Below are 20,122 nucleotides of genomic sequence, written 5' to 3'. Positions count from 1 at the left end.
TGTTAGTCCAATTTGTTCATACTAAAAGTGATAGTATTAATTTTGCATTTAAAGATTTTATTCTTTTTAAGTTCATGTACTTTTTGGTTTAAATAAATAATCATTTATGCATTATGTATTATAAATAAGTAAATTTTAAAAGTTAATGCTTTTTTAAAGTTTTATTTGACAATTTATGCATTAATGTTTGTTTAGCAAACAGCCTCATCAATTTGCTATTTCGTTACTTTTTTTTTTATAAATTATAAGATTATATTGGTTATATTAGGATCTCATTTTTAAAAAGTTGCCAAACAATTTTCGACAATGACAGTATACCAAGTGTCGCAGCTTAAAGGTGAAAAGGCTTCCACAGGTTTCTGTTTCAAATAACAATAGGAAACTCAAACCTGTTGTGACTGAATTGGTAGCTAATCAAGAGCAGCTATTAAACGATGTTGAAGTAAGAAAAACATAATTTATGGATTTAAGCAATATTACTTAGATATTCTTGTAAATAAATTTTCTCTTAATTTATTCCAATTTTTATTTGATTAATTTTTGTAGCTCTTCTATATGTTTAAAATCGACTAGTACTTTTCATTTTAGAATGAATTAAAAAAAAGAAAACCTTCACAGCCAACCTTGTCCATTTTAAATAGACAACTATTTAATAATGAGACATTCAGTATGATACCAAAGAGAATTAGTTTTTCTCCTACACTAATGCTGGAGGAAGCAATTCGTTTTTATGCTGATTTCAAGGATGCTACAGTCAAGATACAAGCAATGTTGTCTTGGATTTCTCCAGAGTCTGGTAACCACACTGACAATTTGTTAAAGCTCCAGCAGAAACTTATTTCCAAGAAGACATGTGATAAATTGTTTATGAAAGTGGATGTAAGTTTATCACTTGAATTTTTGAATTTATTTGAATTAAATAACAACATGCATGTCTATGTTTCCATGAAATAGCATACTTTTCTTTTCTGTCTCTTTTTTTTGTATTAGTTTAATTCTTTCACGGAAATAATTTTAAACTGGAATGTGTGTGAAAAACTGGAATGTCTACTTTTTAAATTTTCACAAGATTTTTTTGCAATATTATTATTTTACTATTATACTATTATATATTTTTTTAGTGTGACTCTATTGGAGAATACATAAGAGTACCGAGTTCTTATGGTCCCCAAGTGATTTTTAATCACAAGGAGTATGGCATAAGGAGTCGACAGGGTCTTGAAATGGACATTCAGCCATTAGTCAGCACCAGTGAGATGGTGGTGACTTTAGTTATCGTGTATTATTTATTGGACTTATCATATCCATCTTGTTTTGGCCAGTTGCTTGGTTTTTTTCAAGAGATATGTGGATTTGAACAATTTATTTTCATATCAAAAAAGTGCAATACACTGTTGAACTCTTTTCGAAGTAATGTAAAGTTTGTTTGAAATATATATGCATGATCCTAAACTACATGATACTATATATTGAATAATTTATAATGATTACTAACTAATACTAATAAAAGTATTTGCATAGAACGCAGTTAATGTCCTTTTCCATATCAAACTGTTTTATAAAAAAATTGTAAGTGGTTGTGTAACAACTAACAATTTATATGTATATATATAGAGAGAGAGTTTTGCTTTTAGTGAATTGCATGGTCATTATAGAAGAAAAAGAAAAGCATATTTTAAGAAAACTGAAATTTCCTCAAACATAACGAATAACATAACGGGTAATTACCCGTTATCTCAGATTTTCAAACATAACGGATAACATAACGCCAGTTTTCGTGTTTTATAACGGGTATTTACCGTTATGTTCAATGTATAATTCGTATGAAAATAACATAACGGCAGTTACCGTTACGTTATTTTCATACGAATTATATATTAAACATAACGGGTAATTACCGTTATGTTTAATATATAACTTGTATGAAAATAACATAACGGTAATTACCGTTATGTTATTTTCATACGAATTATACATTGAACATAACGGTAAATACCCGTTATAAAACACGAAAACTGGCGTTATGTTTTTAAAAAATATAACAGGTAATTTTTTTACTGTGTACATTATGCTTCAAAATGCTGCGTTTAAAAGCAATATTTTTCTCTACCAATTCTATAAATTGTTTTTAACCAAATTTTTATATAAGTATACAAATGACCTCTTTTTTTCAAAACATGATTTTGTGTCATTAAATTGATTTAAAAAATTGATTTTCTTTTGAAGATGGATATGACCAATTTTGATGTAAAATGATTACGGGAAACAAGTTAACACATTTAATTTCTTTGTACAAAGTGGTATAAGAATATTTGTAACTATTCTTCAATGTGAAAGAACATTGAAGCATTTATAGTAAACGTTACCTTTTGGTATTTTAGTGCTTCTTGTTTGTGGTTCCTTTGTTTCGGTTATTGTCGCTGCTGCTGTCGTCACTACTATAAAAGGAGAGTTCTGGGACAAAACCATTTTTGGTTCCCGTTTCGAGTTTTTTTGATGATTGAGGGGTGTGAAAATGTTTTGCTCGTTTCGAGTTTTTTTGGTGATTGAGGGGTGTGAAAATGTTTTGGCTCCCGCTTTGGAGTTTTTTTGGTGTGTGAGTGTGTGTAAAAGGTTTTTTCATGAGAAAAGGATCCATGAAAAAAATTTAATGGGTGTAAAGGTGTTGAAATCGTTCGCGAAAAATTAAGCGTAATAAAAGACTTGACCGAGCAAAAGGTAAAAGCTTCCAGATTGACCGACTTGCGCGTCGCCGGAGTTGAGAGTGACGACAAGCCTTCTTCCGGATGCGACGCTGGGCATGGAATCAGCTTCTCCGAAATTTCTGTAAAAAGAGATGGTGGTGGTGGATCCGATGGATGCGGTGGATTGGTAAAGAAGGCCTGTGGATTTGTTGTTGAAGGAAGTCAAATTTGAGCCGTTCCATGACGACAAATAAAAATCTTCCAATCCGGAGGAGGAAAAGAAGCATGTGCTGTCACCGTCGTATCCTGAAAAAGACGTGTAATTGTTGGTTCTGTATGGAGTCCAAGGAGTGAGAACGGTTCCGTTTCCGGGAGGCACATTTCCGTTGTACATTCGGACTCGTGATTCCCACCAGTTTCCAGAAGCGCCGATGATGTGCATTTTGATGTATTTCAACGAGACGCCATTTCCTTTTCCGTTGGTGTTCATCAAAACGTATTCGCTGCCGTAAGTGGTGTTCAAATATTGGAATGTGCTGCAGTGCAGCTTGAAAAGAGGGATGGAGGCGGGAATGGAAGAAAGAGTGGAAATGAAGGGTTGAATCCAATACGTGATGGCTGTTGAATTTTTGTTCACCAGTTGAATGGAGACGTCGTTTCTGAAAGGCATATCCAACGTGAAATATCCTCCCAAGGAAGTGGTGTTGAACATGTTGCATCCTTGCAAAGAATTGGCGTAAAAAGCTCCTCCCAATGGAGAAAAAAGCAAATCGGTGGCGAGACCAGTGGCGTCCACTCCTATTCCTTCCGTGGTTTCTGCATAATTCCCCACATTGATTTCTCCGTCAGTAAAGATTCGAATAAAAACTTGACCGGGAATATTTGTGCCAGAGGTGCTGTATAAAGCCAGCCACAACCTTCTCAGCACTCCAGATTTTCCGGAAAACGCAAACACTGGCGAAGTGGTTAATGCTGCAACGGTCTGTGACTTGAACCCCAAACTGGTGAAGCTCGAGCTTGGAACAACGCTGGTCAAACTCGATTTTTGCAACAACAAGTCGACGTAGCTTTTTGTCGCTCCGTCTTGTGCGCTTGACGGGTCGAGCACATTGATCAATTTGTGAGAATTCAAATCCAAGTCCGCGGTTCCGATCGATGATCCTGACGCATGCGTGTCGACGTAATTTTTGGTGGCTGAATCCGAAGCGGAAACAGGCTCAGCCATATTGGTCAGTTTGTGTTGTGTCATGTTGACGTCTGTGTACAAAATATTGGAATAAGCCACTTTGGTGTCGACGTACCCTTTTGTTGCCGCGTCGTGAGAAGTGGTTGGATCAGAGACGTTGAGCAACTTGTGGTTGTTTAAATCCAAAGCTCCAGTGATGGTGCTCGATCCGTCCACTTTCACATTCATGCTTGAGCTGACGTCGACGTAATTTTTTGTCGCGGCGTCATGAAGAGCTGTCGGCTCGTTCAAATTGATCGCCTTGTGAAAATTCAAATCCAAGTCTGCAACTCCAATCACCGTGCAAGTTCCTCCACCAGCATGCGTGTCGACATAATATTTTGTGGCGGCGTCGTGCGAGTTGGTTGGTTCTGCCAGGTTGATGATTTTGTTCGAATTGAAATCCATATCTGCAGTGATGGTGCTGGATCCATCCGTTTTGATGTAAACGTTGCTTGCAGAGTCTGTTGCAAGATTGTTGAGATAAACGCTGAACTCGTTTCTGTTGAATTTGTCAATCATTTTTTAATCGGGCGAAATTTTTTTTTTAAATTGCGATCAGATCCTTTGGATCTCTGGAAAATCTTTGTGTTTTTTACCACAAGGTGTTGACAACGTCGGAGAAGCTGATTCCTTCTTCACATTTTTTCAAGACGTAAAGACACAAGTGACCACAGTAAGAAGTACGACCAAACTGAACTTGCTTGCTGTTGTAAAAGACTGGGCTTTTCAAATAGTCGACGAGCTCGACGAGAGGGGGCTGAGCGTAAGAATCAAAGCTGAACTTTTCGTCTCCGTCTTTGTACCAGCACACCCAATGAAACCCATCTGTGCTTGAGTCACCCGTGTTGGTGATCCCGCATTCTTTTTTTCTCGGTTTTTTTGGCAATGCGTCTCTGACAAAAACTCCTCGAAAGTTTTTTATTTTCAGTTTTTTTGCTGCTTCCATCAACTGAAAAGCGGATAAAGCCTTGTTCGGCAAAATGTCTCCTTCCACATTGATCATTTTGTTCATTTTTTTATTTTGTTATTTTTTTTTGTCTTTTTTCCCGCATTTTTTTAATGTCACTTACCTTTTTGTCTCCGCGATTATCCCTCTGCACTCTTCGATCAACCTTTTTGACTTACCTGAAATTTCTTTGTTTTCCTCGATTATCTTTCTGCACTCTTCGATCAACCTTTTTGACTTACCTGAAATTTCTTTGTTTGCCTCTGTCTTTGGTTCTTCCTCTTCCTCGTGTTTTTCCTCGTGTTCTTCCTCTGTCTCTGCCTCGGTTTCTGAACCGAAAAACTTATCATAATCGACCGAATAAGCGAGGCAATCGGGTCTTTTTTTGTAATGACCATATGCCAACGTGTGGATTCCATCTTCCAAAATGATCCTTTTGTCGTCGGCGGCGCTGAGAGAGGTTTTGCTGATCTCTTCAGTGTAAATGTCGTGCAAACGAGATCGGATGACGTTCATTTTGTTCATCTGTTCTTTTTTGGTTTCGAGACATTTTTTGTAATCGTCGTGGGTGATGTATTTTCGACGACATTTGTTTTGACACCTTTGCATTTTTTGTGTTTTTTCTCTTGTTTTTCTTGATGGATTTTGTAAGAGTAAAGTTTTGACCGGAGACCGACAAACTCTTCAATCTGTTTTCCTCCGGCTTCGTCTTTAAACATCCCAATGACCTTTTTGTTTAAACCAACAGGAAACCCAGTGTTTCGAATGGCAGTATGGTCTTTTTCAAAATCGCTCGTGTCGAATTTTTTTTCCACATCGTCAACAATGTCCCTGTAAAAATCGTCTGTTTCAATTTCGTAAACCAGCGAGTCCGTGTCCGTCATCAACAGCTTTGCTTTGCCGGGATATTTTTTTCTGATGTAATCGTAACGGAACTCAAACATCAGAGTCTTGCTCAAATCCAAGATGGTGGTCCCCAAATAAACCGGTTTGTTGAAAAAAAGCTTTGTTCTTTTCATGTGAACGGCGATCAGGTTTTCGTCGAAAATCGTGTGTCGTTCGTAATTGGGTTTGGAGGACAATTTCACGGCTTTTTCCCTTTTTGTGGTCAATCTCACGTCCACTCGCTTTTCGATGTTTTCCATTGTTTTTCCAAACACCGAATTGTTCATCAGCTTGAAAAATTCCTTCTCAAATTCGCTGGTGGCTTTTGTTCTCAATTCGGTGTTGAGGTCAATGTACGGTCTCATCCAATCCCGTTGCTCAAATTTGACGCCTCGGTGCACCTTTGAAATTTTCATTCCCAATCGTTCATACAGCTTCAGGTTTTCGCAGTGGAGGACGTAATTTTTTTTGTCGTTCAAATTTGGGACGAGCTTGTCCACTTTTCCAATTTTCATTCTTTCGGGAGCCAGAGGGTAATCGTTGTGTTCGTCGTGAAGGCTCTTCGGATAAACCAGATCAACCTCCAAAATGCACGGGATCGATTTCCAATCGGACAGTTCGTTTTCTGACATCCATTCAAAGCCATGAGTTGGAAGAGGTTTGCTCATTGCCCATCCGTACAGGTTGTTGGCGTCCAAGTACTGGACGAACGTTGACTCTTTGTCCCGATCAAAAGAATCTCCCATGTATTTGTTGTTCGATTTTCCATGCCGGTTTGAGATCATGCTGATCCCTCCACGTGTTCCTTTTTGGATGACGCGAAGAATGTCAGGATCGTTCAAAAGCTCCAATTTTATTTTTGTCATTTTCAAACAAGCGTCCCATGCCAACCCTGGAGATGTGAAATACCAGGCTGGGTCGAGCTTGTAATTTTTCATGCAAACGTCTCTGAAATTTTCAAAGACATCCACCAAAATCAAAACGTCCGACACGTTGTACAAATCGTGATAATCTCTGAACGTTTTGCATTGAAACGTGTTCCAAACCGTTTGCGCATGCGCGTATTCATCCTCAGTGATGTGTTTATCTTCTAGTTTGGAATAAAAGGCTTCTTTGGGTGGTAATTGTGTTTCATGAAATTTTTCGAACGTGTCCATCCAATCATATGGATAAACTCCTTTTTTGCGCAACAAATCGAATTTTTCTCCTTCAAAATATTCTGCGAGGTTTTTGAACTGCTCTGGCTTTAAATTTTTTGAAAAAGTGTCTAAACTACAAGCCATGAATCTAATGCTGTCAATAAACCTCAATTCAATTTTTTTGTCTTTCGGTTTTCCGTCTTTCCCAATGTATTCCCCCACTTTGATTTTTTTTGAGAAGCTGATGTATTTTTCCTCGTTGCATGGGATGCAGGTTATTTCTCCCCCCAATTTTTTGATAAACAAATGGCTGTCGTAACCTGACAGATTGTGGAAAACAACCGGAATGAATTTTGGGACTTTGCATTTCAGATTGCATTCGTTGTGGGCTGCTCCTCGATATTTTCCAGTAAAATGGCAGTGATCGCGCACTTTTTCTGTGTCGAGAATTTTTTCTTCGCAAATGTGACAAACGGTGGCTTCTTTGAAATTATTTTCGTCGTCTTTTGTAAAAACCATATTTTTTTTCTCGATTTTTTCAAAGACTTCTTTTATTTCTTTTTCCAAACTTTCAACAAAAAATTGAGCCACGTCTTGGTTCTCGTTCGACGATTCGGAAATGGATGGTTCGCCATCATAGACGGTTTCGTCAAAACATTTGATGTGAAAGGCAAAAGAACTCGCGACTGGTTTGGGTTCTGTTCGCACGAGTCCATCGGTTTGACAAAACTTTCAAAATCCGCGTAAACCACAAATGGAACCCTCATTGACCTTTCGATGTGCTCAAATTTCATGAACGAATTTTTTGGAGGAAGATCCATTCGAACCGCGCTGTGCTCTCTGCAATAGGTTGAATGCTTTGAAAGATCTTCATCGCTTTTCATCCCCTGCAAGCAGTTTCTGCAAAAATATTTTTTTCCGTTTCTGTTGGATGCTTGGGAGGAGATGAGCCGACTCAGATTTTTGACCAGGCAATAATGGTTCGTTTTTTCGTCTGAAATGAGTATCAAATCGATTTCATGCTTTCTGTTCAAGCACTTCGATATTCGCAAAGGGTAGATGGATTTTTTTTCGCAACCGAAAACGTTGACGCTGATTTCTGGATTTTTTTTTTCAAATTTTTTGATTTGGTCGAGCTTAACCGGAAAATCGATCCCTTCCCAATTCAACGCTTTCGATTTTTCAATCAAGTCTTTGTCAATTCTTTCACCGTGTTTTTCTTTCATGTTCAACGCTCTGGTGACGCACCACTTGAAACATTCGTTGTCTTCGTTCTCCATGTTGATGATTGCTTTTTTGTTTGCCAAAAAGTTGTCGAGAGGGATGTACGACCGACCATCGATGGGTCTGTAGTCAATCAAGTTGATGTCCATTTTCAAGATGGCTGACACAGTGCAATTCGATCCCATTTTGTTGTATTTGTCCATGTTTTCGAGGATCTCCTCTTTCGCCTTGTCGTAAAGCTCTCCCAAATCCGTCGACTCCAAAATAACTCCTGCTTTTGACGAAAAAGGGACAGTTCGAAACACTTCCTCTCCAGTCGTGAGGCTCACACTCGACATTTTGCAAGTCAAAACAACGAATGCCTTTTGATTTTTATTTTCCTGGAAAATTTTTATCGCACCGTCTTTCGCCAAATCCAAAAAGGCAGATGCGTCCTTTTGTTTTCCTTTGACTTCATGCGAAAATTGTTTTGCCACATATCTCAGCTCGTGATCGGTCAATTGAAAATCAATGAGTGGCTTGAGTGGTTTGTAAACTGCTGATCGCGCGATCGTTTTGAGAGCCAATGATTTGAGAGATCCCACTGTTCTCTTCACTTCGTTCCCCACATTGCTCACTGCATTCTTCACCGATTCGGGAACGTAGGGATCAATGGCAGTAAGCACTTGGTTAAAACCGTTGGAGACAGATGTCACAATTCTTGAAATCCATCTCGGAGCAGGAACCGGTTTTGGAGCAATGACGTTTGTTGAATCGACAACAGGTGTGTCAAGGATGGATGGTTCATTTCTTGTTACTCGATTTTGCAAGCGAGCAGGACCGAACGAGATCAAGTCATTGGAAACAGGTCTCGGTGCTATAATCGGTCTCGCCTCAGTCGTGCGTCTCCGAGAAACAGGATGAGGACCAATGACAGGTCTTGTTGTTTTTATTGCCTCAACGAGCTGTTCCCTCGTCATTTTCGAAAAACCTTTTATCGCTCGGTCTTTTGCCTGACTTTTCAATGTTGCCATTGAGACTTTTTTTTCTCTGACAGAGTTTCTTTCCATTTTTTCTTTGCAATGAAAATTGTTTAACTCCAAATCAATTTTTTTGGTTTTTCCGATTTTTTCGGACTTGCTGGTTTCGCGCATTCTGTTTTCCATTTTTTTTATGTCAAGAATTTTTTTTATGTCAAGAATTTTTTTTCCGGGTTTTTCGGTAACGGTTTTTTCAGACTTGTCGGTTTTTCGCATTTCGTTTTCCATTTTATTATGTCAAGAAAAAAATTTTCAAAAATCAATTTTTTTCAATTCTTTTTTCCGAGAATTGAAAATTTTTTTTCAGACTTCATTTTTTCGGACTTGGATTTTTTTTCTTTTTTCGAGTTTTTCCGAATTTAAAATCTCAATCTTGATCCCATCCTCCACTTTTCCATCTCTTCTCTCCAAATACCTCCAACCATGACCTGTCATTTTCATCGCTTTGTAAAGTGATCCATATTCAACCACCTCCCCGGTTTCGATGTTGGTCGTTTTCACAGGCACAGGTTTTTTTCGAATTGAGCCAAGCCTCTCGTATTTTGGATCGATCGGTTTTTTCGCATTTTCCGTTGCCGTATTTTCCGTTGTCGCATTTTCTTTTTTTGGTCGGCCCACCGGTCTGTACTCTTTAACACCTTCCAAAAGCAAATCTTTGCTCACAAGATTGTTCTCAACCGCAATCATCACCAAAGTCAACAAATTGTTTGAGGTTTTAGAGACACCATTTTCTCTCAGCAAATTTTTCAGATAATTTTTTGTGATCCTCATGTTTTTTTTTGAAAAGAAAAAATTTTTTTAAATCAATTTTTTTTGTCAAGAATCTCATGACGGTCTTTTTGACCTAATAAACAACGCTCATGTTGGTTCCGTCTGAAACAAATTGCGTCAATTTGTCGGAAACGATCACTGCGAAAATGACGGTGTTGTCTGGCACTGCCGTTCTGAAATATTAGGTTGACAACCAATTCAGCCGTTTCTGAAACAACTCTTTCCTTTTGCTTGCTGATGTCGACAAAAAACAACGGGAACAAATTTTTATATTCAAGCAGAGACAAACCTGACTGACAAACAAGCTCGTTTGTGCCATAATATTTTTCATCAAACAGGAACGCGTCGGAATGAGCCATGACAATTTTCTTTTCCCCAAAATTCAGGTCGTAATTGTAATTTGGATATTTGATCCCATTGACGGTCACGAAAAAATTGTTTATGTCGCAATGATCGAACACGGATGGATTTGCTGTTTGACTTGACCCTCTGTTTGTCTGAAGACCAAACACGATATATCTCGGAACGCTTTTGTCCGTGATCCTTCCAAGGGTCCAGGTGAATTCTGTGAGACCAGCTGGAATGGATTGTCTTTCGACTTTGTTTGTCTTATATGCTACTGGAACGGAAATTTTCTTTGTCATAAAATTCAAAAACTCGGATTTTTTCAAAACATCAAGCTCAAGCCTTGGCATGAAAAGTCTGAACTTTTTGATGTCGATCGCTCCTGCGCCAACAGTCCCAGCTCTGTAAATGGCGTCGTCGTATTCTTTTTTTGTGAAGGTGATGGTGTGCCTGAACCCATAAACGACTTTGTTGTAGGTCTCGCAAAAACCAAAAATGTGCTTTAAAGGGATCCTGAAAGAAAATGCACCAATGGAGGTGGTGTCTGCAAACAAGTGGTCTCGCCTGACGATGAATCCAGCGTTTCCGGTGGCGTTTGAAGTGTCTTTGTACCACATTTGCTTCAAACCATCAGCAAGCTGAAAACCGAAAGGATATTTCAACAATCCAAGCATGGTTGTTCCCTGACCTGGATACATGACTCTTTCCACTTGCTGTCCTGACAAGTCGTAAGTGATGTCGCTGAACAAATACATGATGGCGTTGTTCACCAGGGCAATCTGGTCTGCTGCTGCGTAAGCGGTTCCGTCTGCTTTTTTTAGAACCCCTTCAACGAGGATGTAAGCATCAGATGGAACTGTCAGAACAGACTGGCAATCAATCTCAAAAACGATTGATCCTGAAGAATTTAAGTCGAGGTTTGTTGGAAGGTACTCGAAAAAATCAACTTTTTCAATGCCGGTCTCGTACTCGGGAATTTCGTCAACTCTCAATCTGTCGGTGTTTATCTTTTTTTTTTAATGAGGAAAAAAAAAAAATCACGCAATCAAAAGCCCGCTCCCCATTTTGACGAGATCCTGAATTCTGATCGCATTCTTTTTCGTCATTTTTCTTTTTTGGCGAATGGACGAACCAAACTTTTTTTTGTGCAGCTCTTCCATTGGATTGATATATGTGTATGGATCAACCTTTACCACTTCGTTTGCAATCGTGTTGACCAATTGGTTCGGATTCACTGTCCCTGTCTTTGCGTAAACTTTTTCGATCGCTTTTTTTCCTTTGTCGATGGCAACGTCTTTGGCGGTCAAAATGGCTGAAGTGGCCAATTCTTTTCCTGCAGATTTGGCTGCGGTGATGGCCTCTCTTCCAATTTCGCTTGCCGCTGCCTTTCTCAATAAATGAAGAGACGATCTCGATGCGTTTGAGGATGCCATTCTCCTCAAAAATTTTTTAAACGTGTCAACGAATCCTCCTCCTCCAACAACGTTCTTTCTCACATATCTTCGGTTGTTCACAATGAGCATTTTTAAAATGAGAAATTTTTTTTTCGTGTTTCACGACTCGATGTATTTTTGAATCGATCGATATTCCTCTTTGTTGATTTCCCCCTGCCTCAAAAGCTCGTCACAAATGGCAACAGCTTCGTTTCTCGATGCAATATTTCCAGCATGACCAGCGGCGATGCTCAAACTGAGTCGCTGCACCAGAGCATTTGGATCGCTCGGAAGAATGATCACTCCACGACCTTTTATTCCCCTCGTTTTTGTGTAATTTTTCTCCCAAATTTTTGAAACAATCTTGTCCCACTTTTCGCTTCTCGAAGCTTTTGGAGCGGTGGGTCTCCCTTCTCTCTCCATCGCATGCAATTCGACCAGTATTTTTTCATAATTTTCCAAGTCCTCGTTGGTCACCTTTGTCATGTCAGGTCTGGACCTTGTGATCAGCTCCCAAAAACCAATTGTTCCATTGAACTTTTCTCCATCAATAACGATGTTGTTTTCATCGATGAAAACTTCTTTGTTTCCGATGAACATTTTTCCTCGTTCTTTTGCGTGAATTCCAAACACTCTGTCTGCAGAAAATTTTTTTGCCGCATATTTCGACAAATATTCCAAAGCAATATTTCCCACATTCATTTTTCCAAAGATTTTTTCAGCACCTTTTAAGCTTTCAGATGGGCTTTCTGGATAAGTCAAAGCCAGTGGAGTGTTGTTCGCCTCTTTGAATGCGATGCTCTTTATCTCGTTTTGCACCTTTTCGTTGCTCTCGATCAGAGGCTTGAAAAACTTTGACAAATCAGTCTGAAAATTTGCATCTGAAATGTTCGCGTTGAGGCTCTCATTGTAAAGCTTTTCCCTGTTGGCCATGTAATTTTTCACAATCTCATCTCTCTTTTTCGGGTCATGTATTTTAAAGAACTCCATTTTTAAAATACTGAGAAAAAAAACGCAAACACAAACGAGTTTGCGTTTGCGTTCATTTTCCCTTTTTGAAAATGTTGTTAAACGCTTGAATGGCTTCTTCTCTTCCTTTTTGGATCAACGACTCTTTTGTCAATTCGTCAATGGTGCTTTTTGTATTTGACCGGATTTCTTCAGCCATGACCTTAAATTTTTGAAGCTCGCTGAGAACTAATTCATATTCGGAATCGCTCACAAACCCGTCCATGAGCGATTTTGAAATGTGGTCGTCAATCGTGTTCAATTTTGACTCGGAAAGAACCTTTAATTTTTCGTGCTTTTCAGCCTTCAACATCATTTTTTTGTTTTGTTGGTTTCCGAAAATGGACAGTGCACCCATTCCAACCGCAATCCCCTCGCACGCAATCGAAACTGGAGTGGCAACGACGGTTGATAAAAGGGCAATCCCTGTAATCCCCAAAGCAATGCACACCGTTTGCAACCCATCGTCAGCGAAACGAATAATTTTCGACACTCGATGGTACTTTTTGCTCAAAGCCATTCTCTTCACTTTTTCATCCTCCATTTCTTTTTGGATCTCGCTTATTTTTTGAAGCCGGTAAACATGACCTCCATCCGTCGGAGCTGTTGGAAGAGTCGGATAAATTTTTTCAGTGTTTTTGATTATCTCCATCTTTTTGACAAAGACGGATTTTTTTTTTTAATTCGAATCGATGTGATTTATTTTGCAAAGCATTTCGCCTTTTTTGATAATGACGTCATTGATGCTGTTGTTGGTCACATCCTAAGTGACGTCATCAACAGACTCTGAAAAAATGACATCGTTTTTGTAAAAGTTCAATCGGATGCTGATTTTGTTCATCAGAGTGACGACAGCAATCCCTTTTTCAAATTGCAGTCCAACGGACAACGATATCGGAGTTTGAGAAAGAGCAACAAATTTTATGTCCTTCTGAGCAAAAATCTCATGGTGGCCGTTTATGTTAAAACAGTTTGGATGATCCAACTCTTTTTTTGCCACAACAATATTTTGCGATGTCTTTTTTTGCAGGTTTTTGATTGTCTCCACCAGGTTTTCAAGCTCTTTGATCCTGTCCACCAAATTTTCCAAATTTTTGGTCCGGTCCGACTCTTTGAATTTTTCCAACTCTTTGATCCTGCCATCCATGTGCTCCAAATACATTTTCGAGATGTCCAGGTTCGAGTCAACGTGCTTCTCTGCTGAGGCGACATTCTTGTACATCTTGTGAGGGGCATGCATTTTTAATATGAAAAGAAAATGTTTTTAACTCATTTTTTTTTCATTTTTTTTTTTTCATTTTTTTTTTCATTTTTTTTTTCATTTTTTTCGTGTTTTCACATCTCTTCGTCAGACTCCATTTCACCCAAATCCAAATCGTCACCCATGATGCTTTGAACTGAAGACACCTTTTTCGCAATGATCACTTCTGGAACTCTAACCTGAATGGACTCGATCTGAGTTCCAACAAAAACACCTTCAATTTTCAAAGAGGCGACGACGTTGCACTTTTGCCGAACATATTCCAAAGGACACACCTTCACCAGCTCTTTCGCTTTCTTTTTAAAAAACAAAGAAGACACTTCAATGTCTTTCTCGCTTTTCTTTGTGAACAACTTTCCGAAAAAAATGGGTGAGGCATTCGGATTATCGGATTTCTTTTTCAAAATGGACAAGTCCTCTGTCATTATTTTCTTTGTTCTCCCTCCCTTTTTCAAAGTGGGAGTCATTTCCTTGACTTTTTCGCGAAGAAATTTTGATACCTTTTCAGTCACCTCGATGAACTTTTTTTCTTTTTCGCTCATCCCTTTTTTCTCGTCGAAACCGAGAAAGGACATGGAATATCCCTCCAGTTCTTTCGTTCCAAAGTTGCAGTTCTCAAACATGCCAAGAGAAAACAAAACGGGGGTTCTCAAAATGAAAGGCCCTTTCCCAGAGGGGTACTCATAAAAGAGCGGAATCTTTTGGTACTGAATGGGTTTGGTTGCGGAATAAATCTCTCCAACCGACAATTTGCTCTCATCAAAATTTCCGACCGTCACGAAATTCGTCATTTTAATAAGAAAAGAAAATTTTTCTTAACTCGTTTTTTTCAAACGGATCAATTCGTCATTTTCAACCCATGAGTTGAACGAGTCTGAATATCCTTTCCATTTGACCAGTGATTTGCTTTTTGTTCGGCGAACGATTTTTTCAATCCTGAATATTTCTTGATGCGTCTTTTGCATCTCCTGCTCGTAAAAAGTTCCTTGAATGTCTTCACCGTTGGCGTCAGTGATTTTGTACGTTGGTGGATCCGTTCGCTGAACTTTGGACACTGTGAAAACCTCCTCGGTCCATCTCGGCGTGTACCCTTTTTCAAAATGAGTCTTCTTTTTTGTGATCCTCACTTGATCCTCTATTGAAAATTTCGGCTCTGGTCTTTCTTTTGACATCTTTCCATTCAGGTTCGTCCATACAATATTTTTGTTCTTTTCCTCGCTGGCTTCAATTGGGGTCATTTTGACGGACGAGTGCTTTGTGCTGTTGTAATTTTTCACCATTTCGTCCAAAACGTCAATGTATCGGTTGGTGCTGTTGGCTGAAAAATATTTGAACATTCTCTCTTTCATCGTTCTGTTCCATCGCTCGACGACACAGCTTTTTTCCTCGTTTTCAGTGGAATATAATCGAACACCCAGCGATCTCACGTGCTTGTTGTGAAATTCTTTTCCTTTGTCCACCCACATTTTGACACATTTTCTCTCACCAAAAATCTTTTTCAACGCTTCAGCCACTTCAAGTCCGGTTTTGCTTTTCAACGGAACGATCCATCCATACTTTGAAAACACGTCGATCACCATGAGCAAATATTTGACACCATTGTTGAACTTTGAAAACGATTGCATGTCAACCAAATCAGCAGCCCATATTTCGTCGATGTCGTTCACAAACACTTTTCTTTTTTTAAAATGACGAATGACCGGTTTGTGAAGCTCCTCTGCAAGCTGGTCCGTCCATTTCAGGGGAATTTTTTTTTTTTTGCAGAGACACCCAATCCGAATTTGGCTTTGGCTTTGATGATGGGCTCGATGATCTTTCTTTCGTTTATTTCTTTTTGAGTGGGGTTAGGAATCGAATTCATCTCCTCAAGCATCATCTGATCAGCCACATTCCTGCTTTTAACGTCGTTTAAATATTTGTAAGCCAAATCGTGGTGATACGCTGCATTGTCCACTCTGTCTACCGGTTTGCTCCACTCTTGATACATGTCGGTGGATGTGAGCCTTTAGTCCAGGTTTGTGCCAGGTCCTGCAAAGTTCATTCCTGGAATGTGCATCTCTCCTGGAAATTTTGCCCACGGAAGCTTGATTTTCTTTGAAAAATTGTTGATCGATTCAACCAAGTCACCCCCTTTTGTGTGCGCATGCGAAGAAACAAACTGACATTTGGTCGTTCCGCAAGATTCGCAAGTCCCTTTGAGCATTTTTCTGTTGTTTTTTGATACCTCGTTTCTCAAATGAAGAGTTTCGGTTTCTCTTTTGCATTTGACGCAGAACATTTTATAAGAAAAAAAAATTTTTCTTTAAAACAAAAAAATGGAAGTGACCGATTTGTCATGGAATATTGGGAAAAGCAAAAGAGACAACAACCCGCTTTTGCCGAGAAGCATTCGAGGAATCATCGTTGGAAAGTCCGGTTGCGGAAAAACAACGCTGCTTCTCAATTTGCTGCTCAAGCCTGGATGGCTGGATTATAACCACTTGCAGGTCTTTGGGAAATCTCTTTTCCAGCCCGAGTACAAAATACTCAAAAGTTCGTTCGAATAAAATTTACCAAAAAAGATCATTCTCGATTTGTTCAAAGTGCAAAACGAAATGGAAAAATTGAATTTAAACCCAGAATGTGTTATCAACGACCTTTCAAAAAATTTTTCCGAAACCGATGACATGAATTGTCAATTTTTCGAAACGGCTGACGATGTGCCTGAACCTGAAGACCTCGATTCAGCCAAAAACAATTTGATGATCTTCGACGACCTTCAATTGACCAAGCAAAACAAGTGCGAAAAATATTACATCCGAGGAAGGCACTCCAACGTCGACTGCTTTTACCTCGCTCAAAATTATTTCATGCTCCCCTGACAAACCATCAGAGAAAACACCAATTTCATTTGTCTGTTTCCTCAAGACTCAAAAAATATGGATCACATTTTTCGAGACCACGTTTCGAGCGACATGGGAAAAGAAGAACTCAAAAAATTCTGCAAGCGTTGTTGGTCTCAACATCACGGATTTGCCGTCATCGATTTGACTTCAAAAAAATACGAGGGAAAATATCGAAGCGGATTCGATGATTTTTATTTTCCGAAAGATCCCTTTTGAAAAAATTTTTGTCCATTAAAAAAAAATGTCTGGCATCATCATCGACGTGGATGGAAATTCCAACGTAATCACAACAGAATTTCTGGACAAAATCGTTTTTGAAAAAGGAAAAACTTATGAGATGGCTTTTCTCGGTCTGGAGACGTACAACAGCTTTCCAAACATCACCAGCAAAAACAATTCTTTCCGGTACAGCATGAACAACGGTGCCAATTGGGAAAACGTCCTCATTCCAGACGGAAGCTATGACGTCATCGACATCAACAATTATTTGCAAAAAACAGTCTCAAACACCATCAAGAATTACGCCTCACAAAGCGCAAGCTACGTCACTGCGAATAAGATCAGTTACTCCCCTGAAAACATCAAAATCGGATCCAACTCAAACACTTTAAAATCAACCATCAAACTCGGACTAAATTATTTGATGGACCTGAACGTCGAAAACAGCATCGCCTCGCTTTTGGGATTCACAAAAAGACAATTGGACTCCAATTCAGAATACGAGTCCGACAACATTGTCAGAATCTCGAGCGTCAACACGATCAGAATCCTCAACAACGTCATCGGGTCAGCTTACATCAACGGATCGCAATTGAACTGCATTTACTCCTTTTACCCCGATGTCGGTCCTGGCTTTAAAATCATCGAAAGACCCACCCATTTGGTCTACCTCCCTGTCAAGGTTCCTGAAATCTTTACGATGATCACACGCGTTGTCGATCAAAACGGAAATTTAATCGATTTTCGCGGAGAGGACATCACGATCCGATATCACATTCGAGAAGTGAAATGAATATTTTTTTCCCTCGTTTAAAAAAATGAGCAAATACATCAGTATCAAATTAAACGTGTCCCAGGGCCAGATCGAAAAAATAAAAAAATCCATGATGGAAAGAAAACCCGTTAGCATCCGGATTTCAAGAGAGGATTTCCACGGAAACGACGTTTTGCTTGTGACACACATACAACACCAAAAAATTTTGGACGCTCTCCATCGAGGAGTTGGAGTCACCATTAAAATGAGCAAGACTCAAGTGGAACACAACGCAAATGTCAAAGGAGGATTCATCGGAGCTCTTTTACCTTTATTGGGAATGCTTGCTGCTCGAGCCGCTCCCGTTGTTGCCACTGGTTTATTAGGCGGAGCTGCCTCTTCGCTTGGGTCCACTGTGATCGACAAAATTTCAGGAAGGGGTGTCGTTTACGTCAAAAAAAATGGACACGGAATGAAAATGGGCACTCACAGAGGAAACGGATTATTTTTAACACCCTGGATCAAAGGAGACTCCGTCAGAGACGGTCTTTACATCAAAAGCGGAAAAGGTTACGAATCCATCGGATCCGGATTGCTTCTCGGACCGAACTCCCCATTCTCAAGCATCCCTTTTTTAAATTTAATTTTGTGAAAAAATTTTTTTTCTTGGTCAAATAAAAATGGACGGAAAAACGAGAATCTTGAAAAACGACGACGGAAAAATCAGAAGCATCAAAACACTTAACCCCATTGAATATTTAAGAAGCAAAGGATTTGGATGGCGCGAAATTGAAATGTACAAGTCCATTCTCGAAGAAAAACACGAACAAGAACAAAGACAAAAAGAAAAATTAATTTTTAGCGAACGATTTCAACACCTTTACACCCATTAAATTTTTTTCATGGATCCTTTTCTCATGAAAAAACCTTTTACACACACTCACACACCAAAAAAACTCCAAAGCGGGAGCCAAAACATTTTCACACCCCTCAATCACCAAAAAAACTCGAAACGAGCAAAACATTTTCACACCCCTCAATCATCAAAAAAACTCGAAACGGGAACCAAAAATGGTTTTGTCCCAGAACTCTCCTTTTATAGTAGTGTCGTCAAAACGGTTCATTCGTTTACCATTTGAGTAATCAAAAAGGTTCTGCCGTAGTCATTACTTGATTTGTTATAAATGATGTCACTGCGACAGTTTCTGTCACCCAAGTTCAATGCTTTTTATTTGAGTTTTTTGGTGAAGAACTTTTTCCCAGCATTTTTTCTGACTGTGTTGCTATTTTTTTTTTCAACTTTTTTGTTCAATATAAACTTGATTCATAAACTTCACGCTCATCGCTACAGATAGAACACCCAATGCCACTCCAAAAAAAGTGAGTCTGAACAAAAAGGTGTTTGTCTTTTTTTCTATTTGCACTGGTGGATACAGTCAGCAGTCTGCCAATAACGAGAATAACTCTTCAACTTCTGTTGATTGAAAAGAAAAGCTTAAGAAGTAAATAAAGAAATGTTAAACGTTAAAAACAATAAAGTCGCTACAAGCTGTTCTTCTAAGAAATTCCTTGCTTCAAAGCATTTTACCATTGAAACATTAAGAAATTTTACAGGATGGATAACTATTTTGGTATAAATTTTCTCAGTGCTTAGGTTTTAGAATTACATAAAATACTGAAATTGGTTTGAAAGTTGATAAAATGTTAAAATTTATTGTATACAAAAGCAAATATTAAATCTTTTATTATAGAATCGCAAATTTACCTTAAATGATGCTGATTAAAATCCAAATTATGATATCCAATCAAAAAAAGATTATGGAAAACAAGTTTATAGATTTAAGTTCTTTGTGCAAAATCGTATGAGGAAATTTGTAATATTTTTTTAATGTGAACGAACATTGAAGCATTTAAAGCAAACGTTCCCTTTTGGTCTTTCAGTTCTTCATGTTTTGTGGTTGCTTTGTTTAAGTTGTTGTCGCTTCTGCAATCGTCTAGACGGTTTCTTCGTTTTCCTTTCGAGTTAAAAATAAATCTGCCGTAGTAATTACTTGATTCAAGATATCAGTTGTCACTGGGATAGTTTTTGTCACCAAAGTTCCATCTTTTTTGAGTTTTTTTGGCGAAAAACCTTTTCCCGACATTACTTCTGACTGTGTCGCCACTTTTCCGATTCTTTGTTCATGATAAACTTATCTTATAAATATTGCGCTCATCGCTGCAAAAAGGAAACCCAGTGCCACTCCAAAAGCGAGTCGGAACAATAGGATCTGTCTTTTTTCCATTTGCCCTGCCGATGGATAAAGGCAGCAGTCAGCCAA

General features: G+C 38.7%; 2 protein-coding genes across 2 annotated transcripts; one reads left to right on the top strand and one right to left on the bottom strand.

Moving 5' to 3' along the window:
• The first annotated feature begins 294 nt into the window (after nt 1-294).
• LOC145191562 (uncharacterized) lies at nt 295-1,452 on the top strand. The gene is made up of 3 exons (XM_090076646.1): nt 295-442; nt 589-879; nt 1,122-1,452. Exons 2-3 carry the CDS (start codon nt 670-672, stop codon nt 1,428-1,430), a joined length of 519 nt encoding a protein of 172 aa, XP_089932772.1. The 5' UTR covers nt 295-442; nt 589-669; the 3' UTR covers nt 1,431-1,452.
• Nucleotides 1,453-11,794: 10,342 nt separating this feature from the next.
• LOC149894291 (uncharacterized) lies at nt 11,795-12,664 on the bottom strand. Its single transcript, XM_090077785.1, has one exon. It carries the CDS (start codon nt 12,662-12,664, stop codon nt 11,795-11,797), a length of 870 nt encoding a protein of 289 aa, XP_089933911.1.
• Between the last annotated feature and the right edge of the window lie 7,458 nt (nt 12,665-20,122).

This window comes from Hydra viridissima, unplaced genomic scaffold, assembly GCF_058129835.1.
Source record: "Hydra viridissima isolate aposymbiotic clone 2 unplaced genomic scaffold, HvirCarnegie_v1 scaffold_1, whole genome shotgun sequence".
NCBI classification, from domain to species: domain Eukaryota; kingdom Metazoa; phylum Cnidaria; class Hydrozoa; order Anthoathecata; family Hydridae; genus Hydra; species Hydra viridissima.
This window is presented reverse-complemented; position numbering and strand designations above follow the sequence as displayed.

Bases quoted from the DNA above. Each gene is read 5' to 3' on its own strand.
- LOC145191562 (XM_090076646.1), top strand. From the start codon at position 670: ATGATACCAAAGAGAATTAGTTTTTCTCCTACACTAATGCTGGAGGAA. The intron at 880-1,121 runs GTAAGTTTATCA...ATATTTTTTTAG, and splicing joins AATTGTTTATGAAAGTGGAT to TGTGACTCTATTGGAGAATA.
- LOC149894291 (XM_090077785.1), bottom strand. From the start codon at position 12,664: ATGGAGTTCTTTAAAATACATGACCCGAAAAAGAGAGATGAGATTGTG.